General features: G+C 43.8%; 2 protein-coding genes across 9 annotated transcripts in view; one reads left to right on the forward strand and one right to left on the reverse strand.

Moving 5' to 3' along the window:
- The window catches only part of LRRC36 (leucine rich repeat containing 36), a 57,563-nt gene that overhangs the window by 3,865 nt on the left and 31,648 nt on the right, over positions 1 to 22,050 (reverse strand). For 2 of the 7 annotated variants that reach the window (XM_082711902.1, XM_082711903.1), the window contains 8 exons: positions 21,071 to 21,116; positions 16,736 to 17,176; positions 15,859 to 16,094; positions 13,827 to 13,992; positions 12,719 to 12,864; positions 11,796 to 11,922; positions 10,982 to 11,096; positions 8,422 to 8,760 (listed from right to left, as the gene is read on the reverse strand). In XM_082711902.1, coding sequence (XP_082568028.1) covers positions 8,535 to 8,760; positions 10,982 to 11,096; positions 11,796 to 11,922; positions 12,719 to 12,864; positions 13,827 to 13,992; positions 15,859 to 16,094; positions 16,736 to 17,176; positions 21,071 to 21,116 — 1,503 coding nt within the window. In that variant the 3' untranslated portion in view covers positions 8,422 to 8,534. Of the gene's footprint in view, positions 1 to 6,038; positions 6,486 to 8,199; positions 8,343 to 8,421; positions 8,761 to 10,981; positions 11,097 to 11,795; positions 11,923 to 12,718; positions 12,865 to 13,826; positions 13,993 to 15,858; positions 16,149 to 16,735; positions 17,177 to 21,070; positions 21,117 to 22,050 lie in introns of those variants that run through there. The other 5 variants (XM_082711900.1, XM_082711901.1, XM_082711899.1 and 2 more) reach the window with 5 other exon arrangements.
- On the forward strand, positions 70 to 3,743 carry TPPP3 (tubulin polymerization promoting protein family member 3). 2 transcript variants are annotated; one of them, XM_082711929.1, is made up of 4 exons: positions 70 to 585; positions 2,652 to 2,845; positions 2,961 to 3,114; positions 3,216 to 3,743. In XM_082711929.1, exons 2-4 carry the CDS (start codon positions 2,658 to 2,660, stop codon positions 3,402 to 3,404), a joined length of 531 nt encoding a protein of 176 aa, XP_082568055.1. In that variant the 5' UTR covers positions 70 to 585; positions 2,652 to 2,657; the 3' UTR covers positions 3,405 to 3,743. The 2 variants fall into 2 exon arrangements, with proteins under 2 accessions (XP_082568055.1, XP_082568054.1); XM_082711928.1 differs by having other exon boundaries at positions 70 to 269.

A 22,050-nucleotide genomic window follows, 5' to 3' on the forward strand; every position in this document is an offset into this window, starting at 1 on the left:
GGAGCGCGGAGGGGGCGGGGTCTGGTGGGTGGGGCCAGCGTGACCTTGGTCATTCTCCCGCCGAGACAGCCCTCGGGGTGGGACTCGCTGTCTCTATGGAGACCGAGAAACAGGGGATAATACGGCGGAACCGCCCGGGCTGCAGTCCCGCCCTGGAGCCGGCAGGGAGCAGAGCTTTGGAGCCGCCTGGTCTCGCGTCTGTCGGTCCATTCTAGCGTCTTTCTGTCAACTGAACACGCACTGCAGGAACAGCCACCAGGTGGAAGCAGGTAAGAGACCCGGGTGCCGACCACCCTAATCCGTATCCTGCATGATAAGGAAGGAGGTGGGGTGGGAGTGCCCTGGAAGGGGTTCCAATCCCAGATGGTACCGAGCCAGTTGAGCGGCCCAACCCTGGGCCCCAGGCGTTCCTCCCCCACCTCCGAGGCCGGCTGATTGATGACTCCAGCTGTCCCAGTGGGGGCCAGCGGGTGGCCTCCGTTCTTGGGCGTGGCTGCTGCATCCTTGGCCTGCTAGACTACTGGGACTACGGCCTGTGACCGGACTCCACCTGATTAGTACCAAGAATCCTTCCCACAGACAAGAGTGAGCACTGGATGCAGGATCCTGGCAGTCACCTGGGACAAGCATCTGTGGCCCGCAAGCTCCCCCAGACTTTACCCTTGGTCTGGGTCTCTGGATCCCTGGTGGGAGGCTGCAGTAGGAGGAGGGAAGGGGAGTGCTGTGTGGCCTGGGATTGTGGGCCCACGGTCATTACAATGTAGGGGCTGTGGGACCAGTCCCAGAAATTGCAACTTAGGGACGGGTGAGGGTAGTTTCTGGGAGAGAGTTTTCAGTGTTAAGGCCATCGGTAAATATAAAGGGGGTGTAGTTCCTTAGGGGCCCAGGCTGTGGTCACTGGAGGCCTTAGGATAAAAGGCAGAAGTAGATGTTTGCTGAGGACATGACTGAGGGTGTGGTCAGGCGGCTGCACTGGAGATGCAGTGTGTGCTCAGGAGTCAATATGGGGGCTCTCAGTGCAGTACCTAGGAGTCTGGAAATGCAAGTCTGTGGGTGTGGACACTTGGGGAGCTTCAGGGCGGGGTTGAGCATGAGGCCAGAAAACTGGGTTGCGGACAATGGTTACAGGTCTATGGAGAGGGGGTGAGTTGTGAAGCTCTGGTTGGGGGGCTCAGTAAGAGCTGTGGATATGTTGGGGGGTCCTAATCCCAAGACTGGGGTGTGTGTGGATGGAGGCAGCTGTAGTGAAGGGCTGAAGGTATGATCAAGGAGGCCTCAGTACTGGGCTGTGATTCATGAAGGGAGTTTCAGTGCAGGGCTGTAGCTATGTTCAGGGGACTGCAGGGGGACTGTGAAGGTGTAGTAGGGACACTTTAGTGCAGGGCTGAGGGTATTATTGGTGGGTTTCTGTACTGAGCTGTTAACGGATGTGTGTGGGGGGGTGCTGCGGTAAAGGTCTAGGCCCTCAGTCCCACGGCTGGTTAAGGGTGCGGTCAGGGGAATAAGGCCGAGAATGTTGAGTGCCAGGGTTGAGTGCATTCAGCTATGGCAGTGTGGACTGGTGTGACGGTGCTCAGGGTGTGGCCAGGGGCTTCCATGGAAGATTGAAGGTGGGGGAAGTATTGAAGGCTGGGGAAGTATGCTTCAGCATAGGGTGTAGGTGTGAGGATTATAGGACCAAGGCCATAGTTCTAGTCACCAACATGCCTCTGGAGGCTCATAACTCTACAACCCCTACCCATGCTAGTCCCCAAATCACCTGCTCCTTCTAAGCTCTACACACTGGGAGGTTACAGCACCAATGGATGGCAAGGGGCCAGGCGGCCATGGTTGTGCTCCAGGCGCTGGGAGTGCTGGTGTGCCGCACCCGTGGGCCCCAGTTCCCTAGCCCAGCCCAGCCCAGCAGCACTGAGCTTCTCTCTGAGCCACTCTGACACCATCCTGCCCTTAGCAACATTCTCCCAGTAGCACTACCCTCCCTTAGCAACTGTCTCCAGGCTTCACAAACTGTGGCCAGGCCAGCCCCAAACTCCTGCTCCCCTCATGTTTTTGTTTAACAGCAAATAGTAACAAGGCCCTGGCTGAGCCAGCTGCACCCCTGCCTAAGGCACATAACCCCTGCTTATGCTTTGGCTCCCTTCTCAGCCTGGGCTGTGTCTTGCTGGGTCCTGAGGACCCTGACAGAGACCCTGTCCTAAATACCTGCCCAACTAGCAGCCAGGCATGGAACTCCTAGGGAGGGGGGCCAGCCCTGCCAACCTCACTTCCACCCGAGCAGGCCTTGTGCCAGGGCCAGACAAAGCCATGGCCCCAGCTGCTGCCCTCACAGTCTTTCTGGACAGTGCCACTCTGTTCCCAGCCTAGTGTGGGCATCATGATTTCATCTTTTGAACTCTACTCTAAGCCAGGGCTGGCATTAAGTAACAGTACCTTTCCTTTTGGGGCTCTGAGGCCCAGGGACATACTGAGTGCTAGCCCCTTTCCCCAGGCAGCTCCATGTACGATTCTGAGGGTTTATGGCACAAGTGCGCATAACTCAGACCTTGGTAGATTTTGAGGTAGAGGCAGTGATGTTCTGTGCACTGGGGAGAGGAGGGGTATCTTGGCTGAGAGGTGACTGAGGTGGGTCATGTCTCCCCCACCCACCACAGGGTGGCATGGCAACGAGCACCGATGTGGCTGGGCTGGAGGAAAGCTTCCGCAAATTTGCCATCCATGGTGACCCCAAGGCCAGTGGGCAAGAGATGAATGGCAAGAACTGGGCCAAGCTGTGTAAGGACTGCAAGGTGGCTGACGGAAAGGCGGTGACAGGGACGGATGTCGACATCGTCTTCTCCAAAGTCAAGTGAGCCCCAGGCAGTCCTTGCTTCTGATGTTCCCAGAAGGTGGGGAACTGGGGGGCTGGAACCAGGGAAGACATGGGGAAGGGGGAAAACTAATGGTGCCCACATACCTGGCAGGGGAAAGTCTGCTCGGGTTATCAACTATGAGGAGTTCAAGAAGGCCCTAGAAGAGCTGGCAATGAAGCGATTCAAAGGGAAGAGTAAGGAGGAAGCCTTTGATGCTATCTGCCAGCTGGTGGCAGGCAAGGAGCCAGCCAATGTGGGAGTCACCGTAAGTATCTTGGCTGTCGGGGATATGGGGAATCATGGCTGGGGGTGGAGGGCTGGGTTCCCTAACCAGGCATCCCTGGGGGAACAACTCTATCCAAACAGAAAGCAAAGACAGGAGGTGCTGTGGAACGGCTGACCGACACCAGCAAGTACACAGGCTCCCATAAGGAGCGCTTTGATGAGAGCGGCAAGGGCAAAGGCATTGCTGGGCGTCAGGACATCCTGGATGACAGCGGCTATGTGAGTGCCTACAAGAATGCGGGCACCTATGATGCCAAGGTCAAGAAGTGAGGCCTGGGAAGGCCCCCAGTGCGGCTGCCCCCAACAGATGCTCAGGCCTGGGCCTAAAGGGCATGTGGAGCAAGAGAGCCCTGTCCCCTCCCTGCTGGACCTACCACCCAGCGCTTTCTGCCCAGCCCCACTAGGACTCTCACCCAGACTGCTCTGCATCCCCTTCCTCTTTCCTCCCTGACTTCAGCTATCTGGGGAGAGTCTGTGCCTATTGCCTCACTGCCCCAACCTAGCCCCAGGCATGGCTAACCCCTGCGTGCTTGCCTTATATTTAAGCTGCTGCTCTGGCCAAGTGCCTAATTCTTACCCAGACCTCAATAAAGACACCTTTTGTATCAATATGGCCTGGTCAGATTTATAATAATAGGGTTAATGACATTCACACCTTCATGACCTCTGTTGCCACTCACTTGCATGTCACACTCTGCCCAGAAAAAGACATACATCAGGCCCCTTCCATTAGCACAGAGCCAGACTGCCTGAGGATGCTCCTTAGGAAATTCTAAGGCATCTCACCTCTGTCTTTACCCAAATCTTAAGATCACAGCTTGCTGTCCTATTAGGGTTCAGTCTTGGTTTCTCCAGGAAAGAGGAATGAGACAGCAGAGTAGGCCTGGGCCAGGTATTAGGGAGGGCCCAGTGCCAGGCCTCAGGTGTATGTCTGCTGACAGGTCCCTACCTCAATGGGGCCACCAAGGTTAGTCATTTTGGGGTCCTACTTAGAAGGTCAGAGAATGCAAGACCAGTAGGAATGTTAGAAAGTAGATAGTCCAACTCCCTAATTTTAGAGCTGAGGCCCAGAGAGTGAGGGGGCTTCTGCAGAACAGAGCCCAGAACCATATCTCTTGCCCCAGGCCAGGCTTTTTCTATTAGCAAGCCCTAACACTGATTTCCAAAAATGGTGCTGGATGGCCAGTGATAAGAGCCTGGCACCCAACACCAGCCTTTGGCAGGTGAGCAGGATGTCCAACAGTGAAGGGGCTGCTTACTGATTCCCTCACATTTGTTCAACATCCCAGGTTGGGAGAGGAGAGGGGAAATCTCTGGTGCCTGAGATCAACCTGTTTTATTCTCTGAGGCTCTGGGTATTAGGCAATAGCTATTTCCAAGCCCAAGGCTTTGGGGCCAACTCTCCTTCCTTCCCGCTGACAAGCAGACTAGATGGAACTTAGGGCCTGCCCAGGAGAGAGCAACTCCCAAGGATGCTAGAAAAGGCTTAACAGATACACACCCACAAATGCCCTTTTTTTTCTTTTTTTTTTTTTTTTTTTTTTCCCCTGACATGGATAAGGCAGCAAAGCTTATAGCTCTTTATTCCCTCATCCCATAGACTGTTCTGGGATGTTCCTTCCCCAGGTAGGCCTAGAGTCCCTGAGTCCAACTCTATTTGGAGTGGGGTTGGAGAAGAATAGTATGGGCAGGGACACTAGGGAAATGAGATGGGAATTTCAGTGGGGAGGTCAGCACCTGGCCACAGCAGAGCCTTGTCTAACAGCTGGCAGCTATGGGCTCCTCCTGACTCAGCTGACCTCATCACTGCCCAGAGAGGAGTTTCAGAGAGCTTTATCTCTCCCACCATCAGACAGTGAGAGGAATGATTTCTTCAGCCTTATGGAATTTGTTGAATTGCAAACTTAAGTGAGCAAAATAAGACTGAAACCCAAATCCTTCTGGCTTGCATTTACAAAAATAATTCCCATAGTGAAAAGAATTTAACTGTATTGTATTGGTCCAGGCTATTAAGCAGGTGAGTACCATCCAATGTATAGGGGAGCAGCAAGCTCAGCTCCTCCTCTGACTAGCAACATGGCTTAGAAGAGTCCAGAGAGAGAAAAGGCTGAGCCACAAAACTCTACCTTATAGGAGTAAAGCACCTCTTCTTGAAAAGTAGTTATGGAACCTGAGAGAAATAAAGGCCCTCCTGGAGCCAGTAAACTCCTTAAGGACTGATGGATCTAGCAGAATCTGGTATGTGGCATCGACCACCCAAATAATGCCACTTCAGCCCTTCAGTTCTCACTGTTTCATCCTCCACAGTCTCCTCATGGGTACCCTGGCTAGCACAACCAGGTAGGCAAGGAAGAGAGGTTAGGTTCTGTGGGACAGAGCCATTAAAACTCTATGTATGGCTGGCAAGAAGACTACACTTGTCAGATTGGCCCTGCTCCTCCTTTTGGACGTAGAACTTGCCCGAGAATCCAGTTTCCATCCCAGCCCTGTTTCCCTTTTCCTCCCAACAGTCCCAGGCCTATGGTGAGAAATCCCTCTCCACTGACTTTCTACTTGCTTCAGGAACCTTCCCCACTCCATGTTGAGCCCACTTAGCCCCACAGGCCAACAACTCTTTGGCCCTCTCTTTGACACCCCCATCCCTGTCCCTGCCCTCTGGACCAAGGGAAATTAGGAAACACAGTTGACTCCCCCAGACATGGCCAGCATCCCTAGAGAGGTGCCTGGCCTGGGGCAGGACCAGTCACTTTCAGTGCCAACAGAAAATAGGATGAAAGGTAATTGACTCAGTCTGCTCCTCCTTAGAGGGACCCTAAATGTGTTTTGGGTCTAGCATTATTAGATGTCCATAGGGTAAGGAAGGGAGAGCTGGGGTTGAGAAGTTCATTATTTTTCCCTCAATGGTCTACCCAGTAAGTTGGCCTGTGTACTGAGCCAGGACTTCGAAATACGACAACTCAGGGCTATAAGGCTACTGGCTGAGCCTACCCTACCTGGGCAAGGTTTATACTTTTTGGGGTCCTTTTAATGGGGCCAGGGCAGGCCTAGGAAAGTCAGGAAGGGGGCTGTTCTCACTACTTCCACAGAGTACAAGCTCACTTGAGTTCCTGCAGGGCCATGCTCCTCAAAGAAACTTATGGCTCCTTTGTACATGCTTCTTTTGAGAACCCATGTAAAATTCAGAGGTCTGTGGATTTTATTTATAACTTAGAGGTGTGCGATCTTGGTTGTGATCTTCATGTCTCATTATTTTGGCTATAGCTCTCCTTCCCTGCAGAGTACCTGGGTCAGGGGAGCAAATAAGTGTGTAATCTTTCCACCTGTCTGTCTCTCTCTCTCTCTGACACGACCCTGGAGATGAAGAGAAGCACAACACGGAGTTAGGTTGACAGTCCTTTGTCTTCTACATGCTCCCTGGCAACATTAGCTGCCTGGACTACTGTGAAGCAGAAACATACTTAGAGCCACTTTCATTATCTTTCCCATCAATTTTTAAATGCCCAACCAATCAGGATTTGGAAAAATTATGCCTCGGGGCTGAAATACAGGGTACTTGTGTAAAGTGAACCCAAAACTAACATCTGGAAGCTTCATCTCTGGTCTGGACCACACCAGTTTTCGCTCACATCTCTGCCTCCTCTTTGGTTTCCCTACTCCACATGGCCCTTAACCCACTCCTCTTACATAGAAAGCTTCTCAAACACAAATGCCACTCCTTTGTCTTCCCATCTAAAATCTTCAAGGACCAGTGCGACCTAGTTCCTACTCATCTCAGCACCTCAGTTCCCTGAATGGACCATGTTCCTTCCCATTGCCTCTGTCCTTGGCCCTATGCCTTGCTTGGTGACTTCTTATTCATTCTTCAGGTCTCAGTTAAAAGATCCTTTCTTGGGGCGCCTGCGTGGCTCAGTGGGTTAAAGCCTCTGCCTTCAGCTCAGGACATGATCCCAGGGTCCTGGGATTGAGCTCCCATCAGGCTCTCTGCCCGGCAGGGAGCCTGCTTCCTCCTCTCTCTCTGCCTGCCTCTCTGCCTACTTGTGATCTTTCTCTGTCAAATAAATAAATAAAATCTTTAAAAAAAAAAAAAAAGATCCTTTCTTTAGGAGCGCCTGGCTGGCTCAGTGGGAGGAGCATGTGACTATTGATCTTGGGGTCAAAAGTTTGAGCCCCACATTGGGCATAGAGATTCCTTAACATAACTACAATAAAATTTAAAAAAAGAAAAAGAAAAAGAGGGCGCCTGGGTAGCTCAGTGGGTTAAGCCGCTGCCTTCGGCTCAGGTCATGATCTCAGGGTCCTGGGATCGAGGCCCGCATTGGGCTCTCTGCTCAGCAGGGAGCCTGCTTCCTCCTCTCTCTCTCTGCCTGCCTCTCTGCCTACTTGTAATCTCTGTCTGTCAAATAAAAATAAATAAAATCTTTAAAAAAAAAATAAAAAAAGAAAAAGAAAAAGAAAGATCATTTCTTTAGCAGACATTTCCTGACACCATATCTCCCAGGCTAGGACAGGTCCTATATATATATATACATATATATATATGTCTATATATATAGACATATATATATGTGTGTGTGTGTGTGTGTGTGTGTATTCTTTCTCCCAGGAGAATATATATATTCTCCCAGGATCATGACCCACGTCATGACCCACATCTTTCCCGCCATGCAATCCCTCTAGGGACTTCAGACTTCTGTGCATTCTTGGCCTGGGAGACTCCGCATGCCCCTTCTATCTGTTACCACTATAATTCTGCAAACTTCCACTCATATGACAGGTCCTCACTGATGCCTTCTCCAACTCCCCAGAGTGGGAATTCCTTCCTCTGCCTCTCTCTCTCCCTCTCTGTTTCTCTCTCCAGGGCACCTTTGGGCTTGTATTTAGACCTGTTTGATACCAATACCAAATACCATCACATGAGTTTTGCTTTTCTCAACTAAACTGTTGGTTGCTCCTGAGCTGACCCCAGACAGTGTCATCTTTTCACTATCATAGGAGGAAACTCAAAATGTGTTTGATGGACCAATCAATATAGAATCTCCGAAATTTGTTCTAACACAAAACATACCTGGCCGTTGATGTTCTTTTTTAACCTTCGACTACATAGTTTCAAGTGACACTCAAAAAAATGTCTGATGTTTTTTTCCTTTCAACATTTTCAGCCAAATGTTTCTATGTGATATGATGCGTAGGATTAAGTGCCAACTATTTCTGTGGGCAGGGAGAAAGAATGACCCAATGGGAGGAGATTAAAAAAAAAATGAAATAAAAAAAGACCAATGCAATGTAATCAGAATAAGATTTTTTTTCTTAATCTTGTGGGTAAATACCACCATACTAATGGCAATGACACCAAGAGCCCCCCTTGGGCTGAGGGGGAAGCTGCAGAGAAGGTGCTCAGCACTAGCTCCATAAACTAGGCTCTGGAACAGAGTCTGAGACACTCTGTATTAGATACTGACCCGTGTCATGTGCCACTGGTGAGGAGGAAGACAGCGTGCTTTTCCCAAAGGGTGACGATCTCCCCAAATGATGACTCTTCTCAGGAGGCAGGAGTGCTTTCCCAGAATAACCTTTCTGCTCTTTATTCAGCTGCTGCAGCAGATACTCATTAGTTACCACCAGGGATCTGAGGCACAGGCGAAAAAGACAGTCATGAAATCATAAAAGCAAAGCAGATGCTATTCAGACCTGAAATGTTTACTAAAGACAAATGTAAAATGAAGTAACATCTTTAAATAGAAAGAACTGACCGATTTATGAGTGGGTTATTTTAAAAGCAGGCTGACAGTTTCTTTCTTCATTACAGTTCTGTTTGATTATGTTCCAGACTGACTGTAGCAATAACATAAGTTCACATTTTATATAGTGATTGTTCTATTCTTTCCAAAGCACTTTCATGATGAGGTAAGTGGAAGTACTGGAAGACTGGCACCTGACCAGGCTTCCAATTTCTACCCCCAAATCTTAACTTCTACTTCATCTAATTGATCCTAATTAACTAATGGTGCTAGTCATGACTGTATTCTTGGACTCTGTATTACCATGTAATATTAAAAGCTATCAGATGCTAACAACAAAAAAAAGCATGTACAATATTGTTCATTGTAATACTATTTGTAACAGCAAAAATACTTTCCACCTAAATGTCCATCAATAGAAGACTAACCGGGGCACCTGGGTGGCTCAGTGGTTTAAGCCTCTGCCTTCAGCTCAGGTCATGGTCTCAGGGTCCTAGGATCGAGCCCCTCATCGGGCTCTCCGCTCGGTGGGGAGCCTGCTTCCCCCTCTCTCTCTGTCTGCCTCTCTGCCTACCTGTGACCTCTCTCTCTCTGTCACATAAATAAATAATCTTTTAAAAAAATAGAAAAAAAAATAGAAGACTAATCACAGTTGGAGTCCTATGCAGTTATAAAAAGGAAGCAAAATTAACTCTATATACTGCTGTGAAGTGATTTCTAAGAAAAAATGTTAAAACAACATTATGCTTTTTATATTTGTCTGAATAAGATAACATTTTGTAGATTTGACTTTGGGACCATGTAAATAAATGTTTTACATAATTACAAAACAAGAGTAAATAAAAACAACTAAATTCCTTATGAATCAAAAGCAAAATGAAACAAATTGAGGCTGTATATTGAATTGATGGTTTAACAACACACACAAGAATTATTTCAAGTTATTTTAAAATATAGCAATTTGAGGGGAGCCTGGCTGGCTTAGTGGGTTAAAGCCTCTGCCTTCCACTCAGGTCATTATCCCAGGGTTCTGGGATCGAGCATCGGGCTCTCTGCTCAGCAAGGAGGCTGCTTCCTCCTCTCTCTCTGCCTGCTTCTCTGCCTACTTGTTATCTCTGTCTGTCAAATAAATAAATAAAATATTAAAAAAAAAATATATATATATAGCAATTTGACTATATATCACTTAAAGAGATATACCCTAATGTTTTCAAAATGAGGTCCCCAAATCAGCAACAGCATCACCTGGAAGCCTGTTAGAAATGTAAATTCTTTGTACCCATCAGAACTGCTGAGTCAGAAACTCAGGCTGGGGACCCAGCAATCTATATTTCACTAAATTTTTCAGGTGATTCTGATACCCCGTTTGAGAAGGATGATTTTAGACTGCTTCCTCTACTTTTGTGTTTGAAATAATTATAATGAATAGTTTTAAAAAAAAAGCCATCTAGAATGGGTCTGGGTTTAATTCTCTGAATATGAAGCTATCCTAATTCGCAAGGTATTCATGAAGTAAAGTGTGAGGATGCTAGTATGGGGATGGGGTTCTTATGTTTAAACTTCAATGAAAGTCATTGCAAAGGTGTTTTGCAAATCAAAATGTCAAGAGCTTCTGTAAATGTACTAATAGTCTTGAAGCTTCTGATTTGTCTGGCTGGCATTCTGAGGGTACCATTTTTTTGAAGAAGCTGATGTTGTCGAGCTCCTCTGAAGAGAACAAATACATTGGACTTTCATCACTCTCCCTAAGTGCCTGATGTCTCTCCTGAGATCATTGGGAGGCAGGCATTTCCCAGAAGAGCCAGATGGCTGATTTTAGGGGCATGCAGTGACCAAGGAAAGCTAGCTGACTCAAACAAGGATCCTGTTGAATCTAGTGAGAAACTACTTATTTTTAAGGTGCTGCAACCCACTGATGCCAGCACAGATTTAGTCCCTCATGTGTCCTGGAACACAGAAGGTTTACACACAAATACACCTACATACATGAGGTTTACACACAGAATGGAGTTATTTCGAAAAGGATCTAGACATTAACAAATAAGACAAAGCTGATAAAGGAAAGTAAGTATCTGCCTCCAGAAGCTAGCTAGATAGGCCCTCTCCTACCTCTGACTTTCATGGAGAAGGGCCACTGTCTCCTCCAGCTTTTTCAGCTGGGCAAGCTCCTGGTTCAAGCAAGCCACCTGCATGTTCAGCTGTTGGTTTTTGCGCAGAAGATCGTCTACAAAGGGTACAATAGCCAGGCGTGAACAGGATTCCAAGCCACTATCTTTGAGCAGAGCTTAAGTAGTCGGGTGGCCATCTAAAGAATCGAGGGCCCCACTGCCTCCATCTCTGCACTCCATTCACCATTCCCTCAGAGACAGCAGATATGGGGCTTAGGAACAGAGATATCAGAATTAAAATTCAATCATTTAATACTGCACATTAGTTTATTTTTCAGAATTTCACTAGGGTTAATAACCCTGCCCCACCATGGTCATGAGGATTCAATCCTCGTTTAGCAGAGTCAACACATGTTAGGCCTCTCTATAGTCTCCATTTTAGTTTGCGAATGTAGGTCCTTCAGTGCTTATGGAATCTGTGAAAACATCTGGAACTGTGTTGGGCACATAGTAATAACTCAATGAGTATGCACAAACTGAATTTGTAGTCAAGGTACTCATACCTAGTTCCCCCAAAATGTTACCGTTGCCTGCAATAATGAAGCACGGGAACTCTGGTCCTAAGGAAGTCAGTCTCATAGAACAGTACTTCTTAAACTTTAATATGCTTACAAATCACCTGGGGGTTTTGTTAAAAACAGATTCTAATTCAGTAGGTCCGAGGTGAAGCCTCAGTTGATGAAGCTTATTAAATGGGTCATCTATAAACAAACAGTTGTCTTGGGACACACCACATGTTGCTTTCCTGAACTCACCATAAGTGTGTGACTGGTGCCCACTCTCAATCAAGGTAGTAGCAGCACCTTCCTCCAACTGCTTGATTTTTTCTGACAAAACGAGGTTTTCTTCTAGCACTCTGACCAGTTTTTGCTTCAAACTTTCCTTTAGATGAGAAAACAATACAAATACATTAAGAATCTGAAAATCTGTGGAGGGCTTTTAGAAAACTAAAAACATTTTCCTCTTTTAGTGATAAACTAAAGGGAGCTCAGCATCTCTCTGACTTTCTCATTAGAATTTTAATTTTGGTAAAAATAGCTCAAGTGCAGCAAACAAACAGCACAAGGAGATGCAGCATTTCCTGTGAGTTATTCACTACTCTTGCAGGACAAGTGCTTCTCTGACAGTGGCCAGCAATTCTGAATCACCTCTCTAAAGTTCTAGAAACTTAAGTTGATGTGTGAAAATCCTCTTATGCTAAGAAAAGAGGGGGAAAGCCTATAGATATGGGTCCCTTCTTCCTTTCCCAAAGTCAGCAGCCTGATCCTCTAGGAATGGCTCCTGTTTCAGGGCTCTCTGTTCCATCAGAAGGGAGGAAATACACAATCCCAGACAGACACACTAGCCTTCCCTCATTGGAATTAAACCATAAACTTCCAAAATGCGAACCTAAGTATTTTCATTCTAAAGTCATTTTTTTTTTCCTGTTCTCCAAGTCTTTAGACTTTTTGGAATAGGACTAAGATTAGGGAGTCATCCTTGCAGAACCTCCAAGTTGTTCCTATGCTGGCAAGTTTTGTGTTCCTGATTTGCCTTGACTAACTTCTCTTGATTTTGGTTCCCGAATACCTAGGTTCATGGTGATGATGATGATTATGGCACAAAGCTGTCTAGTTTTGCTGCTCTGTCCTTTTCTGGTAAAGAAAGAGTAGGAAAGGAAGACAAGAGAGAAACATACCATGTCATTAGGGACCACATGCCCAGCTTCCTTCAGTTCCATCTCTCTCCTACGGAAGGTTTTTGATGTATCTTCAGGATGTGAGTGACACCACTGCTGGGAAGGAGCAGGGACTACCAAAGTCAGAAGTAAATCTCGGGCAGGACCTGCCAAAAATTCAGGTTGGGCACACGGGCCAATCTTAAAAGCTAAAGCACAGTATTCCTAGTCAACAACTACCAGCTCGGTAGGACAAATATAATCTACTATTTCCTTTTTACAAGAATTTGCTAAGTATAAGAGGTGTTTCATAATGGATAAGAAATTCCATCCCATGCCTTCTATGGAGAAACAACAGTAGACCTTCATGAGTACACCCTCAATAGCCCTGTGCTATTATTCTCTAGTCACTGATGAGTGGCTCCTGAGGATAATTTCCTAAAAAATGAGAGCAGAGAGTCAATGTGGGAAGGAAAGTAACTATACTAAGATTTTTTTCTCTTATGTGTATCTTTAGAAATTAAAAAAAAATTAAGCCCAAGCAACTTTAAAGTTTCTAGTTCTTCCTAAACGTTTACCACCACCAAAATCTCCTTGAACTCTTTCCATTTAACAATAAGCAAAGACGTGGGGGCAACATTTGCAGTACTATTTTTCCTCCAACTTCCTAAAAAAGAAGCCCTAAGAAGAGTCCAAGTCATTTATTCATTCATGTTTTTCAAATCATAACATTTTAACAGGCATTTTAGAATTCTGATGATCAAGCCCAATTTTTATTGTATTTATTATTGGCACTGTCCCAAGGATCATAAAATCCTTTCATAATCATTAACACCACAGTGCTCTGTTTTACGTATGTCATCAACTCTACATATTACCCAAAAACTAGCAAAAAAAATGTCACAAAACGTATAAAACAATTGGTACATGAGGCAAGAATATTGATAAACAGGGAAGACGACTATGAGAAAAAAGCAGATTTGTCAATTACTGTGCCACTGACAAATTTTGATGATCATGCAAACAATTTTTTCCTTGCGAGTTAAGGGGGCTGAATGGCTTTTATAGGAACACAGAGCAGAAGCAAGGTTCTGACCCTTCTTCAGGAGCTGAGAATGCATTCACTTACTGAGAAACTTCTTGTTAAGAAGGAGAGAGCCAGAGCCATTCCAGTGCTTATCCACAAGCTCCAAGAGCTGTCTGAGGACAGTGGCCACATGAGAGGTTCTGGCAGAGATCGGCGGACTGTGATTTCCTGGCAAACCATGCAAACTGCCCAGGTCACTAGAGAGAGGCTCAAGAAAGAAAAAAAAAAAAAAAAACACCACCAACCATTTGTCATTCTTACACAATATGGGAAGTAAGATTCTGGACATTTAAGGTGTTAACATTAAAAAAAAAAAAAAAAAGGTGGTTTGATCTCTCAGTTTGGATTTAAAAAGAATGTTATTTATGTCCAAGCAAATATAGTAGTATATCCAAGGATAATTTCAAAGACAACAGTACACTCCATCATAATCAGTAGAGATTTTTAGAAGAAAACATTAAGTTTTGACACCTAGAACTATGGCTCAGTATATTAAGTTATGTAGTATAAAAAGATTAAACTTGCAGAACATTTTAAAAACATTTTACAGGGGTGCCTGGGTGGCTCAGTGGGTTAAGCCTCTGCCTTCAGCTCAGGTCATGATCCTAGGGTCCTGGGATCAAGCCCCACATCGGGCTCTCTGCTCTGTAGGGATCCTGCTTCCTCCTCTCTCTCTACCTGCCTTCTCTTCTGCCTACTTGTGATCTCTCTCTGTCAAATAAATAAATAAAATCTTTAAAAAAATTTTACAGATCACAAAATGGGGAGCATTTAAAAAAATTTTTAGTTTACTTAAGTAAATTCTATATCCAATATGATGTTCAAACTCATGACCCTGATATCAGTAGTCACATGCTCTACTGACTGAGCCAACGAGACCTGCCAAAAATGCAGGTTATTGTATTTTAAGACATTGATTTATTTTAGAAAGAGAGAGCATGAGGGGAAGGGTAGAAGGAGAGAGAATCTCAAACATACATGCTCAGCATGCATCCTGATAGAAGGCTCAATCCCAATGACACCGAGATCATGACCTGAGATGAAATCAAGTCAGATGCTTAACCAACATTGCCACCTAGGCACCCCTGGGGAGTATTTTAAAAATTGTAACTCATAAGTTTAGTATGTTAACATATAGTAAACATAAATGTTCTATAACATTTGAAAGATTTTATTGATTTTAGAGAGAGAGAGAAAGAGAGAGAACATGGCCACAGGGGAAAGGAAGAGGAAGAGGAAAAAGCAAACTCCCCACTGAGCAGGGAGCTAGACACAGGGATTCCAGGACCCTCGGATCATAACCTGAGCCAAAGGCAGATGGTTAACTGAGCCACCCAGATGCCCCTGTAATATTTTAAATGTTATATGTTAAATGTTAGTGTTGGACCTACTACTACACTTTTTATTCAGTAAGAATCTTATATAGAAATATGTATAGGTAGATCTGCCCAGTAAATGAATAAAAAAAACTGTGAATAATTTTAAAATTTAAGATTTTGGGGTGCCTGGGTGGCTCAGAGGGTTAAAGCCTCTGCCTTCGGCTCAGGTCATGATCCTAGGGTCCTGGGATCGAGCCCCACATTGGGCTCTCTGCTCGGCAGGGAGCTTGCTTCCTCCTCTTTCTGCCTGCCTTTCTGCCTACTTGTGATCTCTGTCAAGTAAATAAATAAAATCTTTTTTAAAAAGTTAAGAAAAATTTAAGATTTTAAGATTATAAACATTAGAGCTACAGAGTTCATTCTTCAGCCAACTCAGAGCCCCTGGCAACTTCTGTATTCCCTGCTGTGGTAAACTCTGTCTGCCACTTCTTATCATCAGAGTATGTTCCCACAAAATTTATACTCTGGAAGTAGATTAGCGAATGTTCTCACTGTAACAGAAATGAGAAAATGCAGCAGAAGGGGAATGCTTTTCCCAAGGACAATAGAGCACAGGCTTTGACCTGGTAGTATTAACCACTGGCCTCTGAAAATCCCTTTGAATTTGTAGTACCCTTGGTCAGAATCACTACTACCCTCAACAGGTCTTGGATGTGATGTGTTTGATGAACAAGCACAAACAAACCAATACTTGCCTCGCTTCCCGTAGCATCTCTGAAACCAGTCTTTGGATTCAGGGTGGCAAGAATATTGTCCTTCCGTTTGAATCCTCTCCTCGATGGGCTTAATGACCTCTTGGTCAGATTCTCTCTGTGTTCGGAGGTCCCAGTAGGCAACAGCAGTGTCCGTAGAGAGTCTCCCAGGGCGGAATTGTTTGGGAAAGATCCATGTGCTGGTGTTACATCACTGAGACTGGTAGATAATTGTTGCTCTACATTAACAAGCAGAGCAGGGTCACTGTTGAAATGTGTTGTGGCATACAGATCTGTGAAGGAAACAGGCTGGGAGATGACCCTGCCTTTCAGCTCCTTCATGTCTTACTTTCAACCCTACCCCACCAGAAGTCCAATGGTCATAATAACCTCTCCCTACTATACTATACACCTTCAACTCTATGGATCCTTTTCCTCCCCACCTCCACCTGAAAATACCCAACTCTGGCTAAATCCAACTGTCCACATACTACAAGCCTACATGAGAGCAGTAGGCAAGGGGTGGAGAATAACATGCATCTCTTCTGTCTTCACTACTGTGAAGTAGTATGTGAAGTGTATTGCTCCGACTGTGGCCAGAGAAGGCTAGACGTTACTAGAAATATGTCCTGGCATGATATTTAGCTATAAGAGTACATAGCTATGAAGCTTACTTTTCTGCATATTTTCTTTAATGATATATCTGTATGTTAAACTCATATCCTGCAGATTTCTGGAAGTTTCATTGGCTACTGATACCCCAAAATCAAATTTTAAAAATGCTAATGCAATTTAAGAAATGTTAACTCCCCAAGATCTTCAGTAATACCTCTATCTCATGACAAGGAAAAAGGCCTATAAACTCACAGGAAGCTATTACCTGAACTAAGCTTCAAAAGCCTTCCGGTGCTAGAGTCAGGGTTTGACAGAGAAGTCAGTAAGTCTCCACAGGAATGGGATGTGGTGGCCTTCATGTCATTTGAAGGCCTTATGCTATATTCACGGTAGTTCTTGATTCTCTGAGGCCTTTTTCCAAGACTTCCATGCAGGGACAGATTGTGAGAATAATGACAATCATAATTTTCTAGACCAGCATCTGAAGGTAACTGATAGGGATGGATCTGGCTAGAATCACCCACATCCAGACGTTTACCCACTGAGACATCATGGGTAAGCTGGTGATTATCAGGTTTTAGTATCAAATCCTTTTCTGGAGAAGAACCTGAAGACTTATTGTCCAAAAAAGATAGTCGGTACCCTTCTCTAGCCATCTTCTCTGGGGATCGGACCGTAGACTGACGAGGAGAGTAGCGTCTAAATTCTAACCACCGCCAAGGAGAAAAGAAAAGACAAAATACAATGAGAATTCTTCTTGGCTCAGTTAGGGTACCTCTGTTCACTAGGGTACCTGTGTTCACTAGACATACCTCGGTCTACCAGAAAAAGTTCTTAGGAAGCAATGGTTTATAATTTTGATAAATAGTAGCATAAAATGATAAAAGGACTTTTACATGGAACAACAACAAAATGTGTTGGATGCTGTGTGAACAATAAAGAATCTTTAGCATTCTGGAGATAAATTTCATGTCAACCTAATCCCCTAGGAATTTCCTCCTAAAACTATAGTATCAGAGTTTTCTAGATGCTGTTTAATGCAAAAATTTTGGTGTACCCCATATGACAATAGTTGTGATCTTCTGTCTTCAGTCTATACACAATAATTGGTAGGTCTATGATTTCACAGACTCCTCACAATAAAGCTAAGCCCAATCCCACTCTCAAACTCCAGCCAGAGGTCTTATATTCATACACTGGGAACCAGTATCCTAAGCCAATTAAAAGGCAGGGAATCAAAAACCTATGAAAATCTCTAACCAGCTATAAAGCGTTTCTTTCAGACAGCTGTATGTCATTGATAAAGAGTGTCAGAGTGGGGCAAGTAGAAGTCTTTGTGCTCTTTGGAGTTTCCAGAGTTTCATGTGCTTAAAGGGCTTCCTTAGGAAGCATACCTGAGTTAGTCACATTAACTTAAAAGAAGTAGAACCAAGCATTTTTTATATTTATAGCACCTATAGAATATCAATGTTTTACCCAGGGCCAGCCTACACAGTGAGGAAAAGGAACAGTATTTTTATGCAACAAAAAGAATCTAACAACAAGTGATATGATTAGATAATTCAGACTGTGCCTCTTATTGAAGACATTAAAAAAGTGGGATGACACATCAAAGAGCTTATTAGCTGGTAAGGATTTTCTAGACCAAAATCTAGGAAACAGCAAGAACACATATAGGTAAGTCTAGCACTGAAAGTCACATTTACCCTCAGAAGTTTTAAGATAACAGGGACAGAAGTTCCACATCTACCCAAAGTAAGGAGTATGACAAACCATCCTTACCCCCCATTCCACCCTCATCTACACATTAGGATGGAACCCCAAGCAAAATGCAACCTTCAGAGTAAAAGTAAACTGGAAATAAGTCAGCCCTTGTACTGACTGACAATCCAGGTTTGTATCAACTGAGTGGGCCCAGGGAACCTTGAGCTTTGAGCCTGGATTTAAGTGATCCCAGAATGATAGTGCTGGTAGAAGCAAATGAAAATCTGATCTGGAAAGGATACCTTTATGTAAGACTTTAAATAATTCCTTTAAATAGTTTTTCAAATACATAGCAAATAGCCAAAGCAAAGAAACAAAAAGGGAAACAAGACAACATAAGCATGAGTAGAAAAAAAAGACAATAAACTTCAGGTATCGGAATTTATAGATATAGCCTATGCAACAGCTATGTTTACTATGCATAAGGAAATACAAAACAGGGGCGCCTGGGTGGCTCAGTCGTTAGGTGTCTGCCTTCAGCTCAGGTCATGATCCCCAGGATCCTGGGATTGAGCCCCACATCAGGTTCCCTGCTCTGCAGGGGAGCCTGCCTCTCCCTCTCCCACTCCCCTGGCTTGTGTTCCTGCTCTTATTGTCTCTCTCTCTCTGTCAAATAAATAAATAAAATCTTAAGAAAAAAAAAAAAGCAGGAAATTTTCTCTTTCTAAAAACTGAGCCAGCAGATTTGAAAAAGAACAAAATAAAACTTAGAGACCTGTGGGACACCTGGGTGGCTTAATTGGTTAAACATCTGCCTTCAGCTCAGGTCATGATCCTGGTGTCCTGGGATCAACTCCTGCACTGGGCTCTCTGCTCAGCAGAGAGCCTGCTTCTCCCCATCCCCTGCTCATGCTCTCTCTCTCTGTCTTCATTATTTCTCTCTCTCCTTCAAATAAATAAATAAAATCTTAAAAAAAAAAAAACCTTACAGAACTGAGAAATAAAAATAATGAAATTAAGAACTCAGCAGACAAGATTAACAGCAGATTGGGTGCCTGGGTGGCTCAGTGGGTTAAGCCTCTGCCTTTGGCTCAGGTCATGATCTCAGGGTCCTGGGATCGAGTCCTGCATTGGGCTCTCTTCTGGACAGGGAACCTACTTCCTCTTCTCTCTCTCTCTCTCTCTCTCTCTCTGCCTGCCTCTCTACTTATTATCTCTCTCTGTCAAATAAGTAAATACAATTAAAAAAAAAGAAAAAAGATTAATAACAGATTAGACACAGCTGAAGAAAATGTTAGTAAGGGGCACCTGGGTGGCTCAGTGGGTTAAACCCTCTGCCTTTGACTCAGGTCATGATCCCAGGGTTCTGGGATCCAGCCCGAATCGGGCTCTCTGCTAGCAGGGAGCCTGCTACCTCTTCTCTCTGCCTACTTGTGATCTCTGACTGTCAAATAAATAAATAACATCTTTTAAAATAAGAAAAGAAAAAGGAAATGAAAGATGGGTCAGAAGGAATTATCCAGGATGCAGATCAGAACCCCCCACAAAATGAAAAATACAAAAGAATAAAAGAAAAAGAGGACAAAATAAAAATCTCTACTACATATTTATTTAATCAAGAGTCCCAGAAGGACAGAGGGAAAGAATGAGACACAAACAATATTTGAAGCATTTTCCAGAATTAATAAGACACAATTAACAGATTCAAGTGTAATAAATATTGAACAAGATAAATAAAAAGAAAACCACTTGTCATACCAAAATTGAAGAAAACCAAAAACAATTGGAAAATCTTAAATGGAGCCAGAAAAAAAAAAGACAGATTATCCCTGCAGGACTGAAAGACCTCCAGCTGACTATTCAAAAGTAAAAACCAAAACAATACAGTGGAATACCTTCAATATTCTGGAAGAAATAACTACCAATCTAGAAATTTATACCTGGCCAAAATACTCTTTAAGAGTGATGGTGGATGGGGCGCCTGGGTGGCTCAGTCATTAAGCGTCTGCCTTTGGCTCAAGTCATGATCCCAGAATACTGGGATTGAGCCCTATATTGGGCTTCCTGCTCAGCGGGGAGCCTGCTTCTCCCTCTCCCACTCCCCTTGCTTGTGATCTCTCTATCTAATAATAGATAATAATCTAATAATCTCTCTATCTAATAAATGAGTAAAGTCTTAAAAAAAATAATGGTGAAATATAGGCATTTTCACACAAACAAAAACTGAACGTGTTCAACAGAATAAACCCACACTAAAGGAAATTCTAAAAGACATTCTATAAGTTGGAGAAAATAGATCTCAGAAGGGAAATCTAGGATGAAAAAAAGAAATGAAGAACAAAGTGGTAAATACAAAGATTAAATTTAGATGAACATTGACTGTATAACAATTTCATGTGGCTTTAAAAATATAGTGAGAATTAAAATCTGTAATAGTAATATTTAAATCAGGAAAGACTAAAAGGAGTAAAGTATTTTAAGGTCTTTAAATTATCCAAGAGAAGAGTTAAGGTATTGATTAATTTTTTTAATTATATAAGTTAAGGGCATATATTGTAGTTTGGGGAATAATAATAAAGGTATTGAAATAGTATATAACTTATAAATAAACCAATAGAGAGAACAAATGGATGAATAAAGACATAAATCCAAAAGAGGGCAAGAAAGGTAAGAAAAAAGAAACAAGGAACAGCCAGTCAGTACAGAAGTCAAAAAGAAAGTCAGAATATCCACTCTTCAACCAGAAAGGCCTCACAGGTCACTAAGCATCCAGGGGAGCCCCAACAAAAGCAGAAAGAGTTAGTTGTATAGGGCCCCAGGGCTGAGATATCTCCATCTTCTCATCTAGGTTTCTCTGATTAGTTGGACAAAAATACTTCCTGAACAAAATATTTACCATCTTCCTGGTGACTGTCGCTTGGGATCTCCCTTCTTGCCACTTCCTGCAACAAAAAAAAAGTTTGAATGTTTAGGAAAACAGAGCTGATGGGCATCCAGACATGAGCTTACAAGACATTTCCTTTAAAACAAATACTAAGGGGTGCCTGGGTGGCTCAGTTGTTAAGCGTCTGACTTCGGCTTAGGTCATGATCTCAGGGTCCTGGGATCTAGCCCGGCTTTGGGCTTCTTATTCAGTGGGGTGCCTATTTCTCCCTCCCCCACTCCCCGTGCTAGTGTTCCCTCTCTTGCTGTGTCTGTCAAACAAACAAATAAAATCTTTAAGAAAAAATAAATACTAAGATATTTTAAAATAGTAATTGAGATAGTTTCTAAGTTACCTAAAGAGAATCTCCAAAAACAAAGAAATCAACTAAATACTAATCTGTCTTTTTTTTTTAATACGTCTTTTTATAAGATGAAAGTATGGTAAACTCAAACTGAAAAAAAAAATCTTACTAACCTTTTACTAGTACAGTGTTAACTATCTAAATGTGGATTAATCAGAGCTTCTTTTCTTTCTCCTTCTGGCTATTTTCAGCAATTTCATTGCTTGTAATTTATCACAGAAAATGCAGACAAAAGGAGAAGTAGAATATAAAGTAGTCAATTCTGCTTCCTGCATAATACTTATACACATGAGTCTTTTTTTTTTTTAACGCTTCACGAATTTGCGTGTCATCCTTGTGCAGGGACCATGCTAATCTTCTCTGTATCGTTCAGTTTTAGTATATGTGCTGCCAAAGTGAGCACACACGAGTCTTATATAATGGTTGTATAACCCTCCCAACAATTTTTTTCACTAAAAACTCACACTTTTTTGTTGTTGTTGTTTAGATTTTTATTTATTTATTTGTCAGACATAGAGAAAGAGAGAATACCATCAGGGGAGCAGCCGCCAGAGGGAGCAGTAGGCTCCCCGGTAAGCAAGAAGCCTGA

The sequence above is a fragment of the Mustela nivalis genome (genome assembly GCF_964662115.1).
Source record: "Mustela nivalis genome assembly, chromosome: 18".
NCBI classification, from domain to species: domain Eukaryota; kingdom Metazoa; phylum Chordata; class Mammalia; order Carnivora; family Mustelidae; genus Mustela; species Mustela nivalis.

Coding starts and splice junctions, on each gene's coding strand:
- TPPP3 (XM_082711929.1), top strand. CDS start 2,658: ATGGCAACGAGCACCGATGTGGCTGGGCTGGAGGAAAGCTTCCGCAAA. Junction 2,846..2,960: donor ATCGTCTTCTCCAAAGTCAA/GTGAGCCCCAGG, acceptor CATACCTGGCAG/GGGAAAGTCTGCTCGGGTTA. Junction 3,115..3,215: donor CAGCCAATGTGGGAGTCACC/GTAAGTATCTTG, acceptor CTATCCAAACAG/AAAGCAAAGACAGGAGGTGC.